Consider the following 22676-nt stretch of genomic DNA (forward strand, 5'->3'; position numbering starts at 1 on the left):
TAAGTACGGGTCAAGTTGATAAAGGTATACATTGGTACCATTTGTATTATTTTCATGTGTGGAACTTTTTAAATGTTGAAATCATTTCCAAATAGGTTTCATTTTATTTTGATTTTTTGAGAGAGAGAAGAGAGTTGAGTGTGAGCAAGCAGGGCAGGGGCATAGAGAGAGGGAAAGAAAGAATCTTAAGCAGGCTCCACACTTAGCATGGAGCCTGAAGTGGGGCTCAGTCCCACGACCGTGCGATCATGCCCTGAGCCAAAATCAAGAGTCGGATGCTTAACCAACTAAGCCACCCAGGCACCCCTCAAATAGATTATTTAACAAAAGTATATTTATCAAGTAACTTAATGTGTAGGTATGATCAATAGAATCATTTCTGATTAAAATTCAGTAACTCTTGTAAAGAATTAATAGTACTTTTTCAATATTATCCTTAGTATCTTGTACAAACTAAATGATGATGCTGTTGCAGAACTGAGTATTTGCCAAAACATTTTTTAAAATGAGAGGAGTTAAGAAATGGGGTTAGTTGCCAAACTATCATCAAAACCTATGATGTAACACCCATCTTGTCTAAGAATAAATGTGTTTACACCTTATGGTAAAATTATATATTTTAGAAGAAATGTACATTAAAGTTGCTGGTTGTGATTGTTCACTCTAGAAAATTCTGGTAAGAACTGTGAATAAAGCAGCCTTAATTAAGCCCACCACATAGACATTAACTACCATCAAGATTCTGGTTTGTTTACTTTCTGAATAAACGGTCTACATATCCACTCCTGTTTATAGTTTAAGACAAAATTATAGATAATACAATAAATATTATTTGTCTGACCTACGAGCTTCTATGTCATATGTACTTGAGGACCACTGTTGTCAATTCTACATTTAACTAGTCTATCTTTAAGCATATAACACATTGCCAACTTTTTTCTACTATAGTGAATGTTACTGAAAAAATTTCTAAAAAAATACATGCACAAAAACATAAATAAATGAATGAATGAATAAATAAATGAAAATTTCTACAGTTAAGTATTTGAATCATCCCTAATTATGTCCTTAGGTTAAGAAGTGGAACTGTTAAGAGTTAAATTACTTAAAATAAAGACATTACACACACACTTAGAATGATTACTCCACAGTCCCAAGAACAGCATATATGAGTATTTTCTCACATGGCTCCTATAAAGTGTATCATTTTTATTTGCCCAAAAGCTAAATAAAAATTACACGTCTTTTTAATTAGATTCCTTAACTAATTCCTTTGAACAATATTGCATATATATTTTAGCTTCTGAAATTACTTTGTGTGTATCTCATGTACTTTTTAATGGTTCTTAAAATATCAATATACCATTATTCTAAAAGCCCATTTAAATTCACCTAACTCAGAGTTCAGCGTACAACTATCAGACAGTTTTCTCTAAGCAAGAAAAGATGTTGTACAGAGTAATTTTAAAAATCCTGTAGCCTTATTACAGTGTTCTAACAAAGCAAACTAATTAGCCTATTATTAAAACTGCAGGGAATAAAAACATACATGAACATCCGTTCTGTCAGCAATCCACTTGGCTAGTTGTTCAGCTGCAAATCCAATTCTTTGAAGGTCAAAAGTATCAGCCCTCTTGGGTCTGCCTTTTGGAGGAAAATGCATGAACGTGGGAGCAGAGTTCATGTTGAGCTGTAAAACATGAGATAAAAAATACTAAATATAATATTCCAGCAATCTTTATCTATCATTCATCTAACATTTTATGGGGTGTTTTTTTTTCTGCATGAGTTTTGAGCATTTATTCTGAAGACCCAAGTGGCTTTCCAGAACTTAATTATTGTATTTATTCATTGCAATGTGCTATTGACCGAAAAAGGACTTGTGAATTCTGCTAGGTTCTCTGAACCTTCACATTTAACGTAGGATTTCATTTAAGCAGTTATTAAAAGGAAAATACTGGAATTTGATGAAAATTATAAATGCATAATAGAATTAATGTCAAATTCTTAATGTAAATTCTCTACTAAAAATTTACACTTTTTAAAAATGATGATCATATCAGAAACGAAGATTTTTGTTGTCAACAACTCAAATTTACCAGACTATAGGAGAAATCCACAATGACAGTCTTTTTCTATTCAACTTCTCTATTAACTCAACTGTCTTAAAATGGTTGTATCTCTGGGGCGCCTGGGTGGCTCATGATCTCACGGTTCGTGGGTTCGAACCCCGCATCGGGCTCTGTGCTGACAGCTAGCTCAGAGTCTGCAGCCTGTTTCAGATTCTGTGTCTCCCTCTCTCTCTGACCCTCCACTGCTCATGCTGTCTCTCTCTCTCAAAATAAATAAAAAACGTTAAAAATTTTTAAAAAATAAAAGGGTTATATCTCACAATGGTTTTCTAAAAGCAATTCCATTTGAAAAGCTATTGAGCAGAACACTACTTTAATATAAATGGTGCTTATTAAGCATACAATATCTAAAACAAATGTAGGTTAATTTGCATTGAGTAACAAGTTATAAAAATTCTATAATTAAATTCTCACTGCTCTGGAATTAAGAAAAATGTCTCAAACAGAAGGCCAAGACATTTTTGGCCTTGATTTGCCATACAGCTCAGCACTTCCCATACCGAGAATGAAAAAGCAGAAATCATCATGGCAGCTGACATCAAAGTAAAGGTGTCAGCACTACCAGCGGTGGGCACGTTGTGGACATCAGTAATGCTGGTGAAAATGCACATAACAATCACCAGCTGCTTTCTTCTGTGTGCTTTTTCCCACTCCAGACGTGTTTGTGTTTCTATGACAGGTTTACAAGAGATAGCGACAGCCAACGTGTAAATAAGAGATTACAAACAGAAAGTCTCTGCATTGGAACAATCAGAAAACTCCTACTTAGGTTTCGTATCTAAACATTATAGAGTTTAAAAAGATCATATAATTCAAAGCTTTCATCTTCATTAAAACGTACCAATTTCCCAAGGCTACACAAAGCAGAATACAACGCTAATCTTATTGCTAGTCCACAAGTGCTTGTAAAACACCATTGTCAGTAACTGGCTGGTCTGTCATGAGTCACGTAGCAGCAAGCATTACGCAGTAATCACATATGACTGAAATTACTTTCCCAACAAGTCCCCAACAGGCCAGGAATTGCCAAGTTTCAGCACTCGAGTTAATATGATCTTCAGACAGCAAAGTGTTTTAAAATGTCAGTTTAGAAAGAGCACTTCAACAAAATGCGGCTCAACAGTTAGTGAGAAAAGAAACATGGCACTGAACATCTTTAGTAGTTCTCAAGCAAAATGTGCACTTCCCTAATTTTTAGATTAAAATTACCCATGAAAATCATTAACTGTCACAATTATGCATTTTAAAATAACTCTTACTACTAAGCAAGGGGCTAGGTTTTAGAAAAGACAAAGCAGTTATGTATTCAGAATTCAGTTGAATAAAAATTAACTTGAGGAATTTTTTCAATTAAACATAGTCTTGATGTCAACATTCATATGTATGCCTAACTTAATAAAAAAAAAAACCTTAAGTCTAAAGCATACAAAATAATTCAGTGGTTATATCTATATGGTTATACACTGGCAGTCTATATAGTCAGTATTCAGCACACAGAGTTCAAATTCGTTGCCAATGTTTTAAATACAGAAATTTTTCATATAAAAGTCATATTTGGGGACGGCTTAAGAAAACAGCTCCAGCTACATGTGGCCTGCATTTGCTCAAAAGAGCTCAAATGAGCTGTATCTCTCTCACTGAGGTCAACTTTACCCTCTCTGGTTTGCTGCAGTCCTCATCCACACCATACTGGTTCCTCATCAATGAGACCAATGTCAGTTCCATTGTGTTTTACTGATTTCATTTCTTATAGTAATTAGGAGAAAAATGAAATAGTATTTCCATTAAAGATTTATTTAAAAATAAAGACCAAGAAAGGCTGTTTTAATAAAATAGGAGAACACATATGTAATTATGCAAGTGAAGAACCACTGTGTTCAATATATCAATACCAAATATATATGTGGTATATATACCTCTACTCTAGCCATCAGATCAGACCTGGACAACTATTTCCTACTAGTGAACAGCACTTCAGCTGATTATCTCTAAGGTCAGTTCTCCTGAGATTCTATGGAAACCTATAAATAACATTAAGGTTATTTGAAATTACAGATGGCCCGTGACTTATGATGGTTCAACTGACAATTTTTTGACCTTACGATGGTGACAAAGTAATACACATTCATTAGAAACTGTAGTTCAAATTCTGAATTTGGATCTTTTTTTGGGCTGGAAATAATGCAATACAATACTCTCTCATTGTGCTGGACAACAGCAGTGAGTCACAGCTCTCAGCCATGCGATCATGAGGGTAAACAACTGATACACTGACAACCATTCTGTATCCATACAACCATCCTGTTTTTCACTTTCACTACCATATTCAATAAATTACAATGATATTCAGCGCTTTAATATGAAATAGATTTTGTGTTAGATGATTTTGGTCAACTGTAGACTAATGTAAGTGTTCTGACCACATTTAAGGTAAGGCAAAACTATGAGGTTTGGTAGTTAGGTGTATAAAATGCATTTTTGCCTTGTATCATTTTCAACTTACAATGGGTTTACTGGGACATAACCCCATCATAAGTTGAGGAAGACCTGTGTATATGTATTTTTTAAATGTTTATTTATTTATTTGAGACAGAGAGAGCATAGAAGTGAGCAGGTGAGGGGCAGAGAGAGAGACAGAAGAGAGAATCCCAAGCAGGTTCCACACTGTCAGAATGTAGCCCAACATGGGGGCTCAAACTCACAAACCGTGAGATCATGACCTGCGCTGAAATCAAGAGTCAAATGCTTAACCTACTGAGCCACCAAGGTGTCCTTATGTTTTTATCATTATGATATTATTACTATTATTATCAGGTCCTTGATCTGTACACTCTTTATGGCGAAGAGCAATGTATGTGTTTCTCACCCATCCATTGTTCTAGAGACCGTCAATATTTGCTGAATAGATGAACAAAAAGAAACATCCCAAAAGGCAAAATCAATTTATGGGAGAAGAAATAAAGAAAGAATTTGAAGAGGAAAGATTAAGAATAAGGTAAAAAGAGAATTTCTGTCATTCAACTAGAAAGTGACAAAGATGAATGAATAATCAATCTGGAAGCAAACAAGCAAAAATACTTAACTAATGGCCCATTTATAATTAGTGAGCTAGATTATTTACAGAACTAAATGTTCTTCTATGACCTGGTAAACTGTTAAGCCAAAGAATGTCACATGTGAGAAAAATAAAATAGACCAAACTAGTCAATGCCAGGTACTAACATAAGTTTTACATATGAAAGGCACTGATCATGCAGTATAAATATAAAAATATTAATAACTGCAGGATAACAGCATACTTAAGAGCTAGAGCCCTGGGAGCCAGACTGCAGAGCTCAAATTCTAGCCTAAATGACACTAACTCTGTAAAGTTAGCTAAGCAACATCTCTATACCTTAATTTCCTTACTTGTGAAATGGAGATCACAGAATTTTTCTCATTGGATCGCTATGAAGCTAAATGAAAGAATACACGTAAACATTAAGCATTTCAAAGTGTGTTTGGAACATGAGTTTAGCAATGATGATGAAACAACCATGACAAAATTGATGACAACTAGTATCCTTAGGCCACAATTCATCACCTTGCTCTACAGAGAAGACTACGTAAATGAGAATGTATTAGTCTGCTGGGTTGCTGTAACACAACACCATGGACTGGGTGGCTTAAAAACAGAAATCTGTTTTCCTATAGTTCTGCAGGCTAGAAGACCAAGATTAAGACACCAGTAGAACTGGTTCCTAAAGAGGCCTCTCTTGCTGATTTGCAGAGAGCCATCTTCTTGGAGGGTCCTTATGTGGCCTCTCCTCCGTGCACACACTCTCTTGGTGTCTCTTCTTCTTATAAGGACACTGAATTAGTATCCTACTGAAATAGCGTACCATTTTATGATCTCATTTAATGTTAATTATCGCCTTAAAGACCCTATCTCCAAATATAGTCACTTTGGGGTTATAGCTTCAACATGGTGTATCTGGGAGGGACACAACTCAGTCCATAACAGAGAACACTGTTAAATAAATAATTAATACTTTACATGTAAAATTCTCTTTATGTGTCACACTGAAACAAGAGAGGGTTAAGGAAAAACTACATTGAATTTAGATAAAATTTCATAAATTTGTGCGAAGTATCATCACCTAAATCCAATACAGTTAACTTCAAAATAAGGGTAATGGATGTAAACTACCACTATATACATGAAAAAACATATTTCCTCTGTAATGAAAGAGTAAACATGTGTTTACCATATACAATAATAGAAAAAAACTGCATTGACAGAGATAGTATTGGCTAAAATTACCTTAATCACATCACACGATTTATTATAACTACTTACTGTATTTATTAATTTATTCAATGAACTGTATTTTTATCTGGCAAACAAAAATGCATCAACCATAACCAACTCTATTCTGTATAGTAGCAAAATAAGATGTAACTCTTTTACCTGTTGGAAAACATCCGTCCCCTCATCATAGTCCACCATACTGAAGAAGAGTTTGTTACAGAAAGCAGAAGAATAGCGCCAGGAGTTGGCCAGTATTTGATATTCTTCATTAGCTTGCCTGATAAAAACAATGGGGCAGAGAAAAACCATGTCAGTCCTCAAGCACTAAGAGAGCTGTTAGTAAAACAGGTAATTCTAACACATGGGTTGGCTAATTTCTGTACCTACTGCAAGCATTAATTTTATATTTTTACATGGTTGTAAAAAAAAGAAGAAATATTCCATGATATGTGAAAACCGTATAAGAGTCATATTTTCTTGTCCACAAAGGCTTACTGCACCACAGCGTCACTGACTCACTCACATATTGCTGGGCCTGCCATTGTGCTGTATAAGGGCAGAGCTGAGTAGCTGTAATGAGAACTGTGTGAACCGAAAGCCGGGCATGGCCCCCGGAATAAGTGGCAACTCTTATTCCAGGGTTATGGCAAATCCAAAATATATATAATTTAAATCTTTGAATGACTTTCAGTAAAAAACATAAAGCAAATCTTGAGAATACTGGCAATTCAGTTTAACAGAGATAAAAATTACAGGAATTTTTTAAAAATTGTAAATGTATCTCGTGTAGCAACATGGATGGACCTTGAGGGTGTAATGCTGAGCGAAATAAGTCAGGCAGAGAAGGACAAATATCATATGTGTGCACGTATAGGAGGATTAGGAGGAACTTGACGGAGGAACAAGGGGGAGAAGAAGGGCGGAAATGGTGGGGGAAAGGGAGAGAGACAAACCATGAGAGACTCTTGAATGCTGACAAAAACTGAGGACTGATGGATGTGGGGGGGAGGGGGGGATGGGCATGGAGGAGGGCACTCGTGGGGATGAGCACTGGGTGTTATGTGGAAACTAATTTGACAATAAACTATTTGTAAAAAAAATAAAAAATAAAAAATAAATTGTAAATGTAGTTATACTGCATCTTTATATACCCTGTTTATCTAAAAATGCATTTGCATTCAAAATTACTGTAAGTAAGCAAAAACTTCTCTGGCAGCCAACCCGAATGCCACAAATAAGCCCTCCTCTATAAACATTGCTCATGCCTATTTTGAATTAATTTCTATTGGACATTTTGTTGATTTTCCAGATACTAAACTTTCTATGTCACTGCACGGTTGGAGTATTACTAGAAGGACATGGCATTGCTAGAAGGATGTATACACAGTCCTAGAAATGAGAAGCGACAAGTGATCATTAAAGCATTTTTTTAAAGTGTGTTTTCTCCATATAATTAAGAAAAGAGTTTATCTCCTCCTTCTCCCCAAAATGGAGGAGATAAAAATGCATAATCTCTTCGGAACATTAAGACTTGGAAGAGAGTCAACAGCAGAAAAGAGATTTCATGAAGTTCCTGGAAAACAGAAAGCTAGTGGCAAAGTTTTGATGGAGGAGGGTGCGATCACAAAGTGAGACCGCAGTGCAGGAAAGAGTTAGTAAAAGCGCTCGGTTAAGAAACAGCGGAGTCCGGAGATAAGAAACGGAACTCAAAATAGAGATCATAATGAAATTTCTTTACACAGAACAGAAGACCCAAACTTCTGCCCCACTTCCAACCAGCCCCCAATGTTAGTCTTTCTACAGCTAAATGACTGGACTACCCAAAAAAAGAAAAAAAAAAAAATCACCTTATGTTTGAGGAAAACCTGACATGATCTAAAAATGAAACAGATTCCTGAAGAAACAGGTAATTCAAAGAAGTATCAAACACATTAAAGAGAAATTTGAATATACTGAGAAAAAGTCAGAGGAATGGGTCAAGAACTTTGTAGGACACGAGATTTTATCTTATGTACAAGCTAACAAGCTACCCTGTTACCGTTTCGTGGATGCTGGCAGAAAAGATGAGACAGGGGGCTCAGACACAAAGAACTTTATTACTTCATGCTTGTTAGCATCAGTTCCCCGGGCCCCCAAGTCTTACCAGTGACACAAAGGGTCCTTCATGAATGCCAGCACACAAAGTTAACTGTGTTACAGGAGAGGAATGAGTTTGAGTCACTTACTGTTTTTATAATAAATGAAATAAATGCGCTTTGTTCAGTAGGAAGACATTATTTCATTCCTTAAGGCTTCTCACTGTACACATAACCCTGACAAAGTGTCCAGGTTAAGAGCAGCCAAGCCTTTGCCTTCTTGGCATAACCAGTAAAAAAATGCAGGGATGCTCAGGGCCCATGGCAGACGCTTCTTCCAACAATATTCACACCACAAACACACGCGCGCCCGCGCGCGCACATGCACAAACAGAGCAATATCATAGAAAAAGAACAAAGAAAGTGAAAGACAGCACTTAAAATTTAAAATATGACTGTTTAAATTAAATACCAATATCAGAAGATAAAATAAAATATACAAAATAAAAAAGTCACAGGTGGACTACATTGGGAAAGAGGGAGAAAGGGACCTCGAGATATAACCCCAAAATTCCATCTTTCAGAGGAGACCCAGAAAAAGAAGAGAGCATGGAGGAAATATTTCTGGAGACATAATAAAATTAAAGGAGTCTAACTCTTCAAATCTAAATTATTTCCTAGGTTCTGAATAAGAGGAATAGGAAAAGACAAACTCCCAGACATACTGTAATATTTTAGATTACAGACAAAAGGAATGTCTGACAAGAAAAATATGTAACAATGACAAACAATGAGATTGGACTTAGACTAGTATTTAGCAACACTAGATACTGGCAGATAATGGAACAATTCCTTCAGTTGTCAGAGCATGTTATTTTCAATGTAAAATTCCATATCAAACCAAACAAGTTTGAAATAACCAAGTTCTCAGAAATCTAAGGAACATGAAATTAACTTAGGATGGAAATGGTCAAAAGGTAATATGAATGAAAAAATAAGAAAACCGGAGAGCATGATAGAAACACTGTAAGAAACGGAAAAGGGAAATTAGAATTATGGTTAAGGTAGGAAGGGTAGAAGAGGTGTAGGAAAGCAGTGATCTAACTAAGAATCTATGAAGTACAAATGAGAACTGAAATTTAACTGGACTTTTTTTTTCTTTTATAGTTTATTGTCAAGTTGGTTTCCATATAACACCCAGTGCTCATCCCAACGTAACTGGACTTTAAAATGAAAAGATTTCAAGCAGTCATTAGAATCAGTACAAGCTGGAAGATACTAAGAGCATAGTATGGAAGACATATTGGCTCCAGGAAAAACTACAAGAAAATGAATATAAAAGGTCTAAATAAAACACAAATTAAATGTATCATAATTTTAATTAATTGGAAATGAGAAAGGTTAATTATTTTGAATAGTATAGAAAGTAAATGCTATCAACTCTGACAACACAAAAGTACAATTAACAGGACTTGGTAGGTAAAAGGGAAGGAAAAGTGACAAAAAAGGGTGTGTTTGCTAATCTTTATGTGACAAATTAGGGAATCAAGACACGTCATCTCTAGTTAATGGACAAGAAAATAAAAGGATGCTATTTACTGTTACAATAATAAAAGAAGAAATTTAATAAAATAATAAAAGAAGAAATTACAAAAGTAAAGGAGACATCAGTTAAATCCTTGCTTATCATAGCAAGAAAAGTCAAGATCAAGTATGCAGTATGAAATATTATTATAACATTTAGATATATGAAGGGAAAAGAACAACAGACGAAGGAAACCCAAAGGAATAAGAGTGATTGCCTGTGGCCAAGTATACGAATAGATGAGTGCAAAGACTAGTTGTTCATTTTAGGCTGTTTTCTCTTTTATTATTAACAAGGAGCACATAATATTGCTGTGATTAAAATACTTATTTAAAAGGGCTCAACATGAACAGGGCTTTATAATCTGAGGTCATTCAGCATAAAGACCTTAAGGGCATCTTTTTACTGGACCATAGTACAAAAACAGATGATTGCGAAGATCAGCCTGAGGCTGCACTGTGCTCAGTAGGGAGAATACGTTCAAAGGAAATGGTCATAATCTTTTAAAGCTTTGGTGGTTGAATAAGACTTACTTTACTATTATTCACTGAAAAACTACTTACTGAGCACTTAATAGCAAGAAGTGAGCTAATCTCCAAGGTCTCTGCCGTCAGGAAGTTGATACCTTAGTGGGGAGACATGTAATAAACAACCAAGTAAATAATTAAACTCTACATGTACACTGAGAATATAGCACATGGAATTGGTATTGCAGAAAACAATGGAGGATCTATACAGATGGGATGTCAAAGGTTTCTCAGATACAGTGACTCTGAAGCTCAGGTCCCAAGGACAAGCTGGAGAATGAAGACTTCAGGTGGCAGGAAGGGCAAGCACAAAAGCCTACCGAGGGAAAGAACCAAAGATGTTGGCAAAAAGGAGCTGTGACATAAATGAGGACACGGGCTCTGTTTATTAGAGGAATACACAGCACGTGCCCTCCCTCATCTATTTAAGGCAGTGCCTCACTGCCATAATAAAAAGAGTACAAACCAGCGTAAGTCCTAAAATCTGATTTGATTTTTGTCATATGGAATATAATATTACTGGTAAGTATAAATCACTGATTTTTACAGAGGCATTTCACACAGTGAATTGGCAGACACAATTAAGTAGGTCTGAACATCTTCGCATGCTAACAAACCTCAAGAGGACAATGCTACCTTAAAAAAAAAAAATCATTAAACAGATAACACCGCAATTAAAAGCAGTGTATTTTTACACCAAAGAACATTTTAACTTCAGAAAAATGAAACTTAGAGAAACAGCAAGTCAGCAAAAACTTGCATTCTTAGGACGATGCTATTTTAAGAAATGAAAATGCTTCATTCCGAAAAATAATGCAGAAAGAAAACAATCGAATTTTACTATTCAACATCTGTGTATAGTATCTTACAGAATGATGTGAGACAGGGATAAAGTTTAATTTCTTTCCCTTATAATGCTGTAACCCAGGCCCGGCCCTACTAGAATGTACTAAATATATGCATTCATTAATTCATTCCACAAATATATTTTAGTGCTGCCAAAAACTAATATAGGAGCATGGACTTTGATCTTAAGGAGAATATAATCTGGGAGAAAGTACACACAACAGTTCAGATAACCAAATGTACTCTGAAGAAAATAAAACAAGAGTATGTGACAAAGTACTGAGGAGTCAAAGAGGATGAACTAATTTTGCCTTCAAACTCTGTATCTGTATCAATCCATTTTTTTCAATTAAATTTCCCAACTAGCAATTGTAGATTCTATCCCATGTTCCAAAATCCTAGAGTTTCTGTCTATCTAGTGAAGACAACGGGACGAACAGAAGACAAGACCCTCCTGGTCACAGCTTCTACCTAAGACCTACGTCGATGTGAACAGTCTACACTGAAAGGCTCTCTGTTTTATGACATCCATGTTCGTTCTCTGAGCTTAAATCCAGTGCTTAGAATGTCCTCCTTTCTTTCAAAGCCTCCTTAAAAACTGCTTCCCCAACAGAAGTCAGTTCAAATCTCTACACCTACAGTGCTTGCTAAGGCAAGTGCCTGAAATGGAAATTCTCGGCTAATGCATAGCACTATTTCATGCATATATTTGTTGTTTATGCATATTATAATTTATGCATCGATTGTTCAATGGCTAGGACCTAATACAGAATAGGCATTTAACAAAGGTTTGATGATGGTGATAATAAATAATATACTTTCCTAAATGTGTTTATATATATATACATACATACTCTCAAGCTAAATATCACTACATTAAAGATTCCGAATTCTAGAGGGACTAAAAGCCCACTTAATCAGATTAACACTACAGGTTAATGTCTCTTTTAAGACCAATTTACTTTACTCTATTGGTGGTCTTAGGAAGAATAAAAGAAATACTTTAAATTCTAGCTACCATCACAAATACATGCTACTTCCCAAAGGAATAGTAGTCATGACCTGAAAGGTTATAATGACTCAATCATCATCTAACATAATGACTAAGTCATCATCTAACATCTAACAACATCTAAAACATCATCTAACATAATTCATAATGTCAATTTCATATGCAAATATGGAATCCAGATCTTAATCATTAATGATGTTTAGTCAGCATTTTAATATATGCTGCAATAATAAAGAAGTATAACTCACAATCTCCACCTTTAAGAAGCTTCTTAGAGAAATGAATAGAAACACACTAATACAGAAGTATATACATATAGTTGACACTTGAACAACAAGGGTTTGAACTGCAAAGATCAACTTATATGCAAATTTTTTTGATATAATACAGTACTGGAATTGTATTTTCGCAGTAACATTCTCTTTAGCTTTATTGTAAGAATATGGTATATAATACATATTACACATAAAATATTTGTTAATCGACTGTTTATGTCATATGTAAAGCTTCCTGTCAACAGTACACTATTAGTAAAGTTTTGGGGGAGTCAAAAGTTACGCACTGTGGGGATGAGCACCCCTAACTCATATGTTGTTCAAAGATCAACTGTATTTAAAGAAAAGAATGTATACTGTATATATACAGCCTTCTATATAGTTTATATATATATATATAATATATATAGTTTATATATATATATACGTATATACATATATAAAGACTTTATAAACAAAGACTACCCAGTCTGAAATGTGTATTATGCGTTTCAAATAAGAGAATATAAGCTTCATGTTTGAAAATGAGGAAAGGAGATTGGAAGCTTTCTTCTAGTAAAAAGATAAATAGGACCTTGACTTTATTCTATAAACAGTGAACAACCATGAGTGTTTTGAAAAAACTGGATTATGCAAAATATGAATTTAAGAAGCAGGATCTGGCAACAGTGTGTACAGTATACTGGAGGAGGAGAAAATAAATGGAAGACACTGAGAATGTTACTATACTAGTCTAATTGGGAAAATGTATGAGGCTATGAAAATAGTATATAAATGAAATGATGACATATTTCTTACACATTCTCCTTTGGAATCTAGAGCACCAAAGTAACCAAAAAATCTTCTAGACAGCTTGCTTCTACTTAAGAATATATCTAGCTGTAATACAGAATTCCAGAGAAGCAAGCAAATTATACTTTCTCAACACAAATGCAGTACTTTGAGAAAACTTAATACTGACAGGGTAAATGGGGCTTTCTTCCCATTAGGCAGAATTCAGCAGCAATAGCATCAGTGAACAGATCTGTCTGTTATTAAAAATAATTCAGTGAGCCTGAGAAATACATATTTCAACATTAACGATATCTATTCAAAGTAAAAAGGACTCCTTAGAGAAAATGTGCCCCAATAACATAAACCCACTTTTCTAAACTTAACTCCGTTATCCCTTACCCCTATATTCCAACTTCTTAATGCTTAAAAGGTAAATAGAGGAATCCAAATTAATAATAGCAAAGAAATTCACTGGATTCCTACGTACGTCTGTGTCAGCTTAGACTAACAACCAAGTAAGACCTCACCAGTACTCAGCACACTTCAGACCTCACTGCCATCTGAAATTCAAACTTGAAAACCACAAATGCTACAAGCACTTAACTGTTACCCTAAAAAATATTTTTTTCTTTTGGTGGTTCACAGGCCCAATTTTATGAATTTAAAAGACATTCTAAATTGTTCTAATATATTCAAAAGCAGCCTGAAGAGGGCACTCAAGTTGCACCAAAGCACCCAGGAAGGCAAGGCAGTAAACCCCAGGCGGGCTTCTGTTAACTCTTGTTCTATAAAGTCTTCTCAGTGTGGTATAACAGTAACAACAAAGACCACCACTTAATCCAAATACTGTAACTTTTTAATACTATATCCCTTTTTTAAAAGTTATGCAAAAGTAAAAGGGATTATTAATCTGTAGCTATAGATATTTAACATCTTTCCTAAGATGAATGTAATTTTTATCTTTTATGTCCTTAAGGGATTTTTTTTTAAAGAAACATGGTTTCTCTTTTTAATGTTAATCCAACTTCTAGAAAGTAACAGATTCTTATCAAAATCAATGTATGCCTTTTAGAGAGATATGTATAGGACAACTTATATATGTATATAAATATATATTGCAAAGTTATTCCAAAGTGTTTCATCATAAAACCCCTAATGAATCCATGTCTGTAGATAATGATATGTAGAGAGAGATCTGGTTGAGTAGAACGGCCTATTGCTTATGGTTCTGACACCCTGAAGAGAAGAACAAACAAACTGGTAATCAGCACCCTGTACAATCATTTTAACAGAGTGATTTTTCTCTGGTTGTGCTAAACACACTTAGGATCCTACTAAATATACTGAAATATATTCAATAGACCCAATGCCTCTGAAGAGTTGAGGTACTAACAGTTCACAACTAGACTGTAATTGACTTTGCATAATTCACTACTTGGTAAGATAAATAGGTTGTGTCCATCATGTTCCATGTTTTCTATGCATCTGGTTTTTTCTTTTTCCTTTATCAGACCTAAGTAGATTACCTTTCCTTAGAAAACAACTCTAACATGAAGTATGTGATTCAGACAATTATCTCAAGGCAAAAATGTATATGGGCAGAAGAGATACTAAATTGTACATATATGTATAGTAACCAAACAGTTTACAAGTCAGTAAACATTTTGTTCTCTTTAAAACTGGTAACAGTAGGGGCTCCTGGGTGCCTCAGCTGAGTATCGATTCTGGTGGCTGAAGTCATGATTTCATGGTATGTAGGACCGGGCTCCTGGGATTCTCTCTCTTCCCCTTCCTCACTTGTGCTCGCTTGCTCTCTTTCAAAATATTTAATAAAATAATTCATAAAAAGGTAACAATAACATATAAATGATTAAAGGTTGTATCTGAAGAAGACTGACACAAAATGTAGTAATAAACTGAATCATCCATTGTTCCCTTAAGTTTATACACACACACACTATAGCTACAAGAATTGTTATATATATTTAGTCAACATTTGTAGCAATAACCATAAAGAATTAACAGATGAATGAAAAAAATGGATGAAGTAATGCAGTGTTTGGAAAGGGTAAAGGTGAGCAGAAAGTCTGAAGGCCCCTGAATAAAGGTATGTCCATCCATCAGGGAAATGTTTAGAATGTCAAATGATAAACACAAAAAGCAACAAGTGAACCAGTTCAAAACAATGTAAATCTTCTTCATAATAACTTGCCCAGGAATTATTAAAATATCCAAAAATATTTGTTGAATAAAAGAACACATTTGTCACAAAACCTAACAAGTTGAAATCAGGAAAGCATTAACTCATCCTAGAGGATTCTTTAACAGTGCTTCCGCTTCATGTCTGGCCAACACATACAGCCTTTAGAGAACTTTGTTGGAATGTATCAAAAAGGCAGACACAAGATTAAAAGAAACTGTGTTCCAGGAGATGGAGATTAGATGGCTTCCACCTAATGAAAAGCATCACCATCAACAGCGACACTTATGGAGGTGTACCACATGCCAGAACCCTTTTACAAATTCACTTGGCCTCCACAAAGCCTTATGATACGGGTTCTAGTTTTATCTGTTTCATTTGATGAATCTCAAGAACAGAATTTAATCATCTTAGCTCTTAGCTCTGCTCTCTGCCCAGTAATTATGAGAGCCAGCAGAATATGAATTCAGATTGTAAGAGACAGGCTATAACTACAGCGAGGCTATATATAAACACAGAGATGCAAATTCAGTTCTCAGAGTTATTGTTCCTGAGCACTTGAATCAAACATCATCTGGGATTTTTCCCCCAGGATTTTATTATTTTTATTTTCTTAGCAGTTTTAGGTTTTAGGTTTATGACATAATTGGAGGGAGGAATGGAAACTTCCCATATACTCCTTGCCTCAAACATGCACAGACCCTGCCACTACCAACAAAATTCACCAGCATGCTATGTTTTTTACCATGAATGAACAGATCACCCAAATTCCACAGTTTACATTTGGGTTCATTCTTGGTATTGTACATTCAGTGGGTTTGCTCTACAGTATAATAACATACACCTATCATTATCATATCTACAGAGGACGTATCTGTAGATACACCTTGTCAGTATCTGGTGTTCTCAGTTTTGTTTTGTTTTGTTTTTTAAATTCTGGCATTCTAAGAGTTGTGTAGTGGTATCTCATTATCATCATAATTTTCACTTCCCTGATGATATATCATGTGTAGCATCAATTCATATTCTGATCTGCCATCTGTAGATCTTCTTTGGTGAGGTGTCTCTCAAGGCCTTTGGCCCATTTTTTAGTTGGCCTGTGTTTTTATTCTTTTAATAGAATTTTTATATTTTGGATAATAGTCCTTTAGGAGTCTTTTGCAAACATTTTCTCCCAGTCTGTGGCTTGTCTACTAATTCTCTTGATACTGGCTTTTGCAGAGCAAAAATTTTTCATTTTTTAATGAAGTCTAGTTGATCACTTATTATTTCTTTCGTGAATCATGTCTTTGGGTGCTCTATCGAAAAAGGCATCATCATGCCCGAAGTCATACAGCTTTCCTCATATGTTATCTTCTAGTTTTATAGTTTTGCATGTACACTTAGGTCTATATATTTTGAGTTAATTTTTGTGATGGCTATAACGTCTGAACATAGACTTCGTGTGTTTGTGTGTGTGTGTGTGTGTGTGTGTGTGTGTGTGTGTAGATCGATTTCCCTGGGGTGAGTGCAGAAGTTTGAGATGCCTAGTGTTATATGAAAGCTGTATTTAAGAAAAATTGTCCATGTACTAGAATAGGGTCAAACCACAAGTGAGCTGAACTTCGCCATCTATTAACAAATGAAAATAAAACATTTATTACATTGTCCACTCTTGCTTTTTTATATTTATGGTATATACCAAGGAGATTTCCCTGTTGGGATAAAATTTCAGAAGCAGAGGGGGAAATCATGGGAAGTTTAAATAAAAATGTTTTATTATTGACTTGGTTGTTGCTGGGGCTGACCATATAGATTGTGGAAATAATATAGTTTATTTTTTTCTGGGCTCTACAAAGTAACAGCTTAGCATAGCTTTTAGTTTATCTTGTAACTAACCTTTGAACTACTTCTGAATCAGTTGTTTTTCAGAAAGCAGTATACTCAATAGATGAAACACCGAANTGTGTGTGTGTGTGTGTGTGTGTGTGGCATGTGGATGTCCGGCTGTTCTAACACCATTTGTCAGAGTGATTATCTTTGCATCACTGTGCTGCCTTTGCCCCCTCTGACAAAAATCTGCTATTTTTGGAGGTCTATTTTGGGGCTTTCTATTCTGTTCTACTGATGTATTCTTCTATTCTTTCATCAATATTACAATCTCCTGATTACTATAGCTTCATAATAAATCTTAAAATTGGGTAGTATCAGTTCTCCAACTTTACTCTTCTCAATACGGCATTGACTATTCTGGAAGATTTGCCTCTCCATAAAAACTTTAGAGTCAGTTTATCATGTTCTACAAAATGACTTGCTGGAATTCTTTCATTGGGATTGCACTAAATCTATGGATCAAATTGGGAAGATCTTGGCAATACTGAGTCTTCTTACCCATGAAGATAAAATATCTCTCCATTTATTATTTCTTTTATTTCATTCATTATTTTTCTAATTTTCCTTCTACAGATCTTTTATGTATTTTGTTAATGTTATCCCTTTGTATATATTTAATTTGGGTGGTATTAACATAAGTGGCATTGTGTTTTTAATTACAAGTTTCATGTATTACAATGAAGGAAAGTAACTGGCTTTTGTATACTAGCCTTGTATCATGCAACCCTGCAATAATTCCTCATTAATTCTAAAAGGCTCTTTTGTTGATTCTTCTTGGTTTTCTACAAAAATAATCATATCATCTGTAAACAAAAACAGTTTTATGTCTTCCTTCCCCTCTCTGTATTTTATTTCATTTTATAAGTTTTTATCTGACCTTCATTTATTCCTTCTTCAATGTTCTTCCTTTCTTTATATAGATCCAAATTTTTGACCTATAGCTTTTCTTTCTAAAGAACTTCTTTTAAAACATTTCTTAAAAGGCAAGTCAGGGGCACCTGGGTGGCTCAGTTGGTTGAGCTTCCGACTTCAGCTCAGGTCATGATCTCACAGTTCGTTGGTTCAAACCCCGCATCGGGCTCTGTGCTGACACGTAGCTCAGAGTCTGAAGCCTGTCTCTGGATTCTGTGTCTCCCTCTTTCTCTGACCCTCCCCTGCTCACACTGTATCTCTCTCTCAAAAATAAATAAAACATTTTTTAAAAAAGGCAGGTCAGCAACAAATCTCAATTTTTGTTTGACAAAATATTTATCCTTCACTTGTGATAAATAATTTTGCAGGGTGCAGAATTCTAGGGATTTTTTTTTCCCCTCTCTCTCAACATTTGAGTATTTCATTCCATTCTCTTCTTGGTTTTTGAAAAGTCGAATGTAATTCTTGTTTCTGTTCCTCCATAGGTAAGGTTTCTAGCTCCCTACTCTGGCTTCTTCCAGGAATTTTTATTTGAGTCTCTGTAGTTTGAATATGATATGCCAAGGTGTAGTTTATTTGGTATTTATCCTGCTTGGTGTTCTCTGGGCTTTCTCACTCTGTAATTTAGGATCTGACATCAATTTGGAGAAATCACAGTCAGTACCACTGCGAACAGTTCTTCTGTTCCTCTCTTTCTTCTCTCTCTGGTATTCCCAGTAGACACGTATTGAAATTTTTTCAGTTCTCCCACAGTCCTTGAATAGTCTGTTTTTCTCAGGCTTTGTTCTCTCTGCTTTTCAGTTTTCAAAGATTCTGATATACCCTCTAGCCCAGAGATTCTTTCCTCAGCCACGTCCAGTCTACTAGAAAGTCCACCAAAGGCAGTCTTCATTTCTCTTAGAGTGTCTTTCATCTCTAGCATTTCTTTCTGGTTCTCTCTTAGGATTTCCAGCTCTCTGCTTGCATCACCCATCTGTCCTTGTAATGCTTTCTACTTTATCGATTATAGCTCTTGGCGTATTAATTAGTTGTTTTGAATTCCTACTCCGATAATTCCAACATTCCTGCCATGTCTGATTCTGATGTTTGCTTTGTCTCTTCAAACTGCGTTTTTTGCCTTTTGGTATGTCTTGTATATTTTTCTTGACAGCCAGATATGATGAGTCACGGGGAAAGGCACTGCTACAAATAGGCCTTTAAATATGTAATGGTGAGGGGCACCTGGGTAGCTCAGTTGGTAAAGCGTCCAACTTCGGCTCAAGTCACAATTACAGCTGGTAAGTTTGAACCCCACATCAGGCTCTATGCTGACAGCTCAGAGGCTAGGGCCTGCTCCAGATTCTGTATTTCCCTCTCTCCCTACCCCTACTCCCACCGCCACTCATGCTCAGTCTCTGTCTCAAAAACAAATAAACATTTAAAAAAGGTCTAAAAAAATTTACTGGTGAGATGTGAGAATAGAAGTGTTCTATACCCCTATGATTAGGTCTCGATCTTTTAGTAAAGCCTATGCCTCTGTACTGTAAACTTCACAACTGCTTTTCAGTATTTTTCTCCTTCCTTAGAAGGGATAAAATGGCTAGAGTGGGAAGGAGCTGGCTATTTCTTTCTTTCACATGAAATGCTAGTATTGACTGGAGGTGGGTCTTCTCCTTCCCCAGGTCAGTTAGTCTCTGATAATACTCCAGCAGGTTCGAGTCTGGTTAACAAGATTCCCCTGAGAACAGGCTTTATTAAGAAGAACAAAGTGATCTGGTATCTTTCAAAATGGTTCCTTTCCCCTCCACCTACTGGGAGCCCAAGGGACTTTTCTCTGCAGGAATCTGCTCAAGCTCCTGGAGGTAAACCTCAAATACCAAAGAGGCTCCCTATGACTGGGGCCCCTTTAGTTTTTTTACCCTCAGAGTTGTTTGCATTAAGCGTCAGACAAGTCACTGATTACAGTTTAGGTTTTCCTGGCTCAGCACTTGTTCCCACACTGGTCATGGAGATGGTAGCTAGGACACGCCCTGTATTCACCTTCCCTTCCAATCCTGGATCTCTTCTAGATCTAGGAAGAGCTGGTTTTTCAATCTGTTCAACGTGTTACTTGTGGATACGATGGAGTGGGAACTTCTAAGCCAGCTCATTATATGCAAAATTGAACACTAAAAGTGGATTACTTTTTTTAAATATAAGTCCTTGATAACATATCATGTTAAATTAGCCAGAATCCATTAAGAATGTATTCCAGAACTACATATACTTTAACCAGCTTTCCAAGTATATTTTATGCACACAGAAGTATGAGAACAGCTGGTATAAATGAACAGAAAAAAACAAACAAAAAATAATAGAATGGCCTTTTAAATGAAGTATTTTCATCTGATCTTATACTATATTTTCCCCCAAAAGTTAAATTTATTAATCTATGTACAGAAAGAACACTGTATAAAAGTTTAATAATTTGGTGTAATAGCTATAACATTCTCAACATGACTTCCAAATAATGTCATACTACTCTTACTGTTAACTTTCTGGCCAAATAGAAAATTTACACATAGCATCTGAATTCTGAAACTCTGGACTTGTGTACTGGCATTGCATTTTGTAATAATTCCAAGTTTATACTTGTAAAAGTCACATATACTTTATTTTTCCCTGTGTAGTATGACTGTAATTCCTCTCTCATGACAGTTCTGTCATTAAAAGCATGAGATACAGCAGTCTTCACTAAATGGCAAAGGGTTATGCAATCTCAACGTGTTCCTCATTCAGCTTAAAATCTACTGACTGCATTTCCAAATATCATCTCTAGCTATTTTCCCTCTTACTCTACACCAGGCCTCCACATTTTCTTTTACTTCCCTCAATAAACTAGTTAAAGTTGAATTTTTTTTAATGTGCTCTTCCTTCCTTCACTTCCACTCTCCTTCTCTAGATGCAGAGCACAGACACACTCGGCACACATATTGCACAAACATGTCCAGAGATGGGAACAGATATACATGCCTTGTGAGTTCCTACCCATCACACAGATCTTATTACCTTAATTATTATTTTGCAAAATAAGCCTTTTTTAGACCTCAGTAGTAACAGATAAGACCAGGGTCCTCTCATAGATTTTTGTGCTTTTCCTTCATGGAATTCATGCAATGGGTAATTATAAGGTTAACTGTGTATTGTGATACTATCAAGCACTTCAACTAAATTCTGAGATCACTGAGAGCTGTAACCAGATTGGTTTGCTCACATTCGCCTTGCTCACGTTCTCTCCCTCACATCCAGAATAGTATCTATACATTATTAGACTGTTCAATAAATATTGGTTCAAAAAATAAATTAAATGTCAGGATCAATGTGATATTGTATCATCACAGTAGTACCCAATGCCATGGCAAAAAGCCAGAACTTTTATCAAGATTCTTTTTATTGCCAGTTCTATTTAATATTAAGGGAAACACAAAATAATAAACCCTACTCTGGAGACCTAAAAAATGAGAATTTAAATTAAAAAACTAAAATGAATAATGAATATATTTCTTCCTTGCCTAGAGTGTTAATAAATACTTCATAATTATTAAAAGGTTTCATGTTGGGGATCCTTAGTACCAACCCCAGGCTCAGATATTCACACACACAAAAAGACTCAGAAGAATTAGCAAAGAGTCCTATTCATTACAGTAAACAGTTAATGTTTATTACAGTGGAAGAAAACAAAGTAATATCAACAAAGGGTAAAGGGACCTGCAACAGGTTTGAGGAAACTAGATGCAAAGTTCAGAGTTACTCCCAGGGGAATCACACAAGAGTCACGTAATTCCTTCAACAGTGAGTTGTAACAACACGTGCAGAGTATTGTCTACCCAAAAAAGCTGACTAAAGACTTAGTGCCCAGGCTGTGTGCTGAGGCTGGTCATGTAGACACTCTCTGTCTAGCACATAACCAAAAGTCCAGACTCTCAGGAGCAAGGCAGTTTTCAGCATAAACCACACTGTTTGGATAAAGAGTTTAGGTGCAGTGAGTCACTCTTTTCAGTTATGGAATTGTGGGAACATTCCTAAAATCCAAGTTCCCATATGCCAATCAAGAACTAACTTTCTGAGCTCTACTTTCTAAGGAAAATAGTCTCAGGTCTGCTATATATTAACTTCTTTCTGCACAGGTTCATCACTTATGCAAAAAATAAATAAGT

The 22676-nt window shown here is 35.5% G+C and overlaps 1 protein-coding gene across 1 annotated transcript in view; it reads right to left on the reverse strand.

Annotated features, from left to right (window-relative positions):
• Positions 1 to 22676, reverse strand: part of TUSC3 (tumor suppressor candidate 3) — a 256526-nt gene that overhangs the window by 124746 nt on the left and 109104 nt on the right. Inside the window, 2 exon segments of the mRNA XM_039220697.1 lie at positions 1550 to 1690; positions 6583 to 6700. Coding sequence (XP_039076628.1) covers positions 1550 to 1690; positions 6583 to 6700 — 259 coding nt within the window.

This window comes from Hyaena hyaena, unplaced genomic scaffold (genome assembly GCF_003009895.1).
Source record: "Hyaena hyaena isolate Hyena2069 unplaced genomic scaffold, ASM300989v1 scaffold_17, whole genome shotgun sequence".
Taxonomy (NCBI): domain Eukaryota; kingdom Metazoa; phylum Chordata; class Mammalia; order Carnivora; family Hyaenidae; genus Hyaena; species Hyaena hyaena.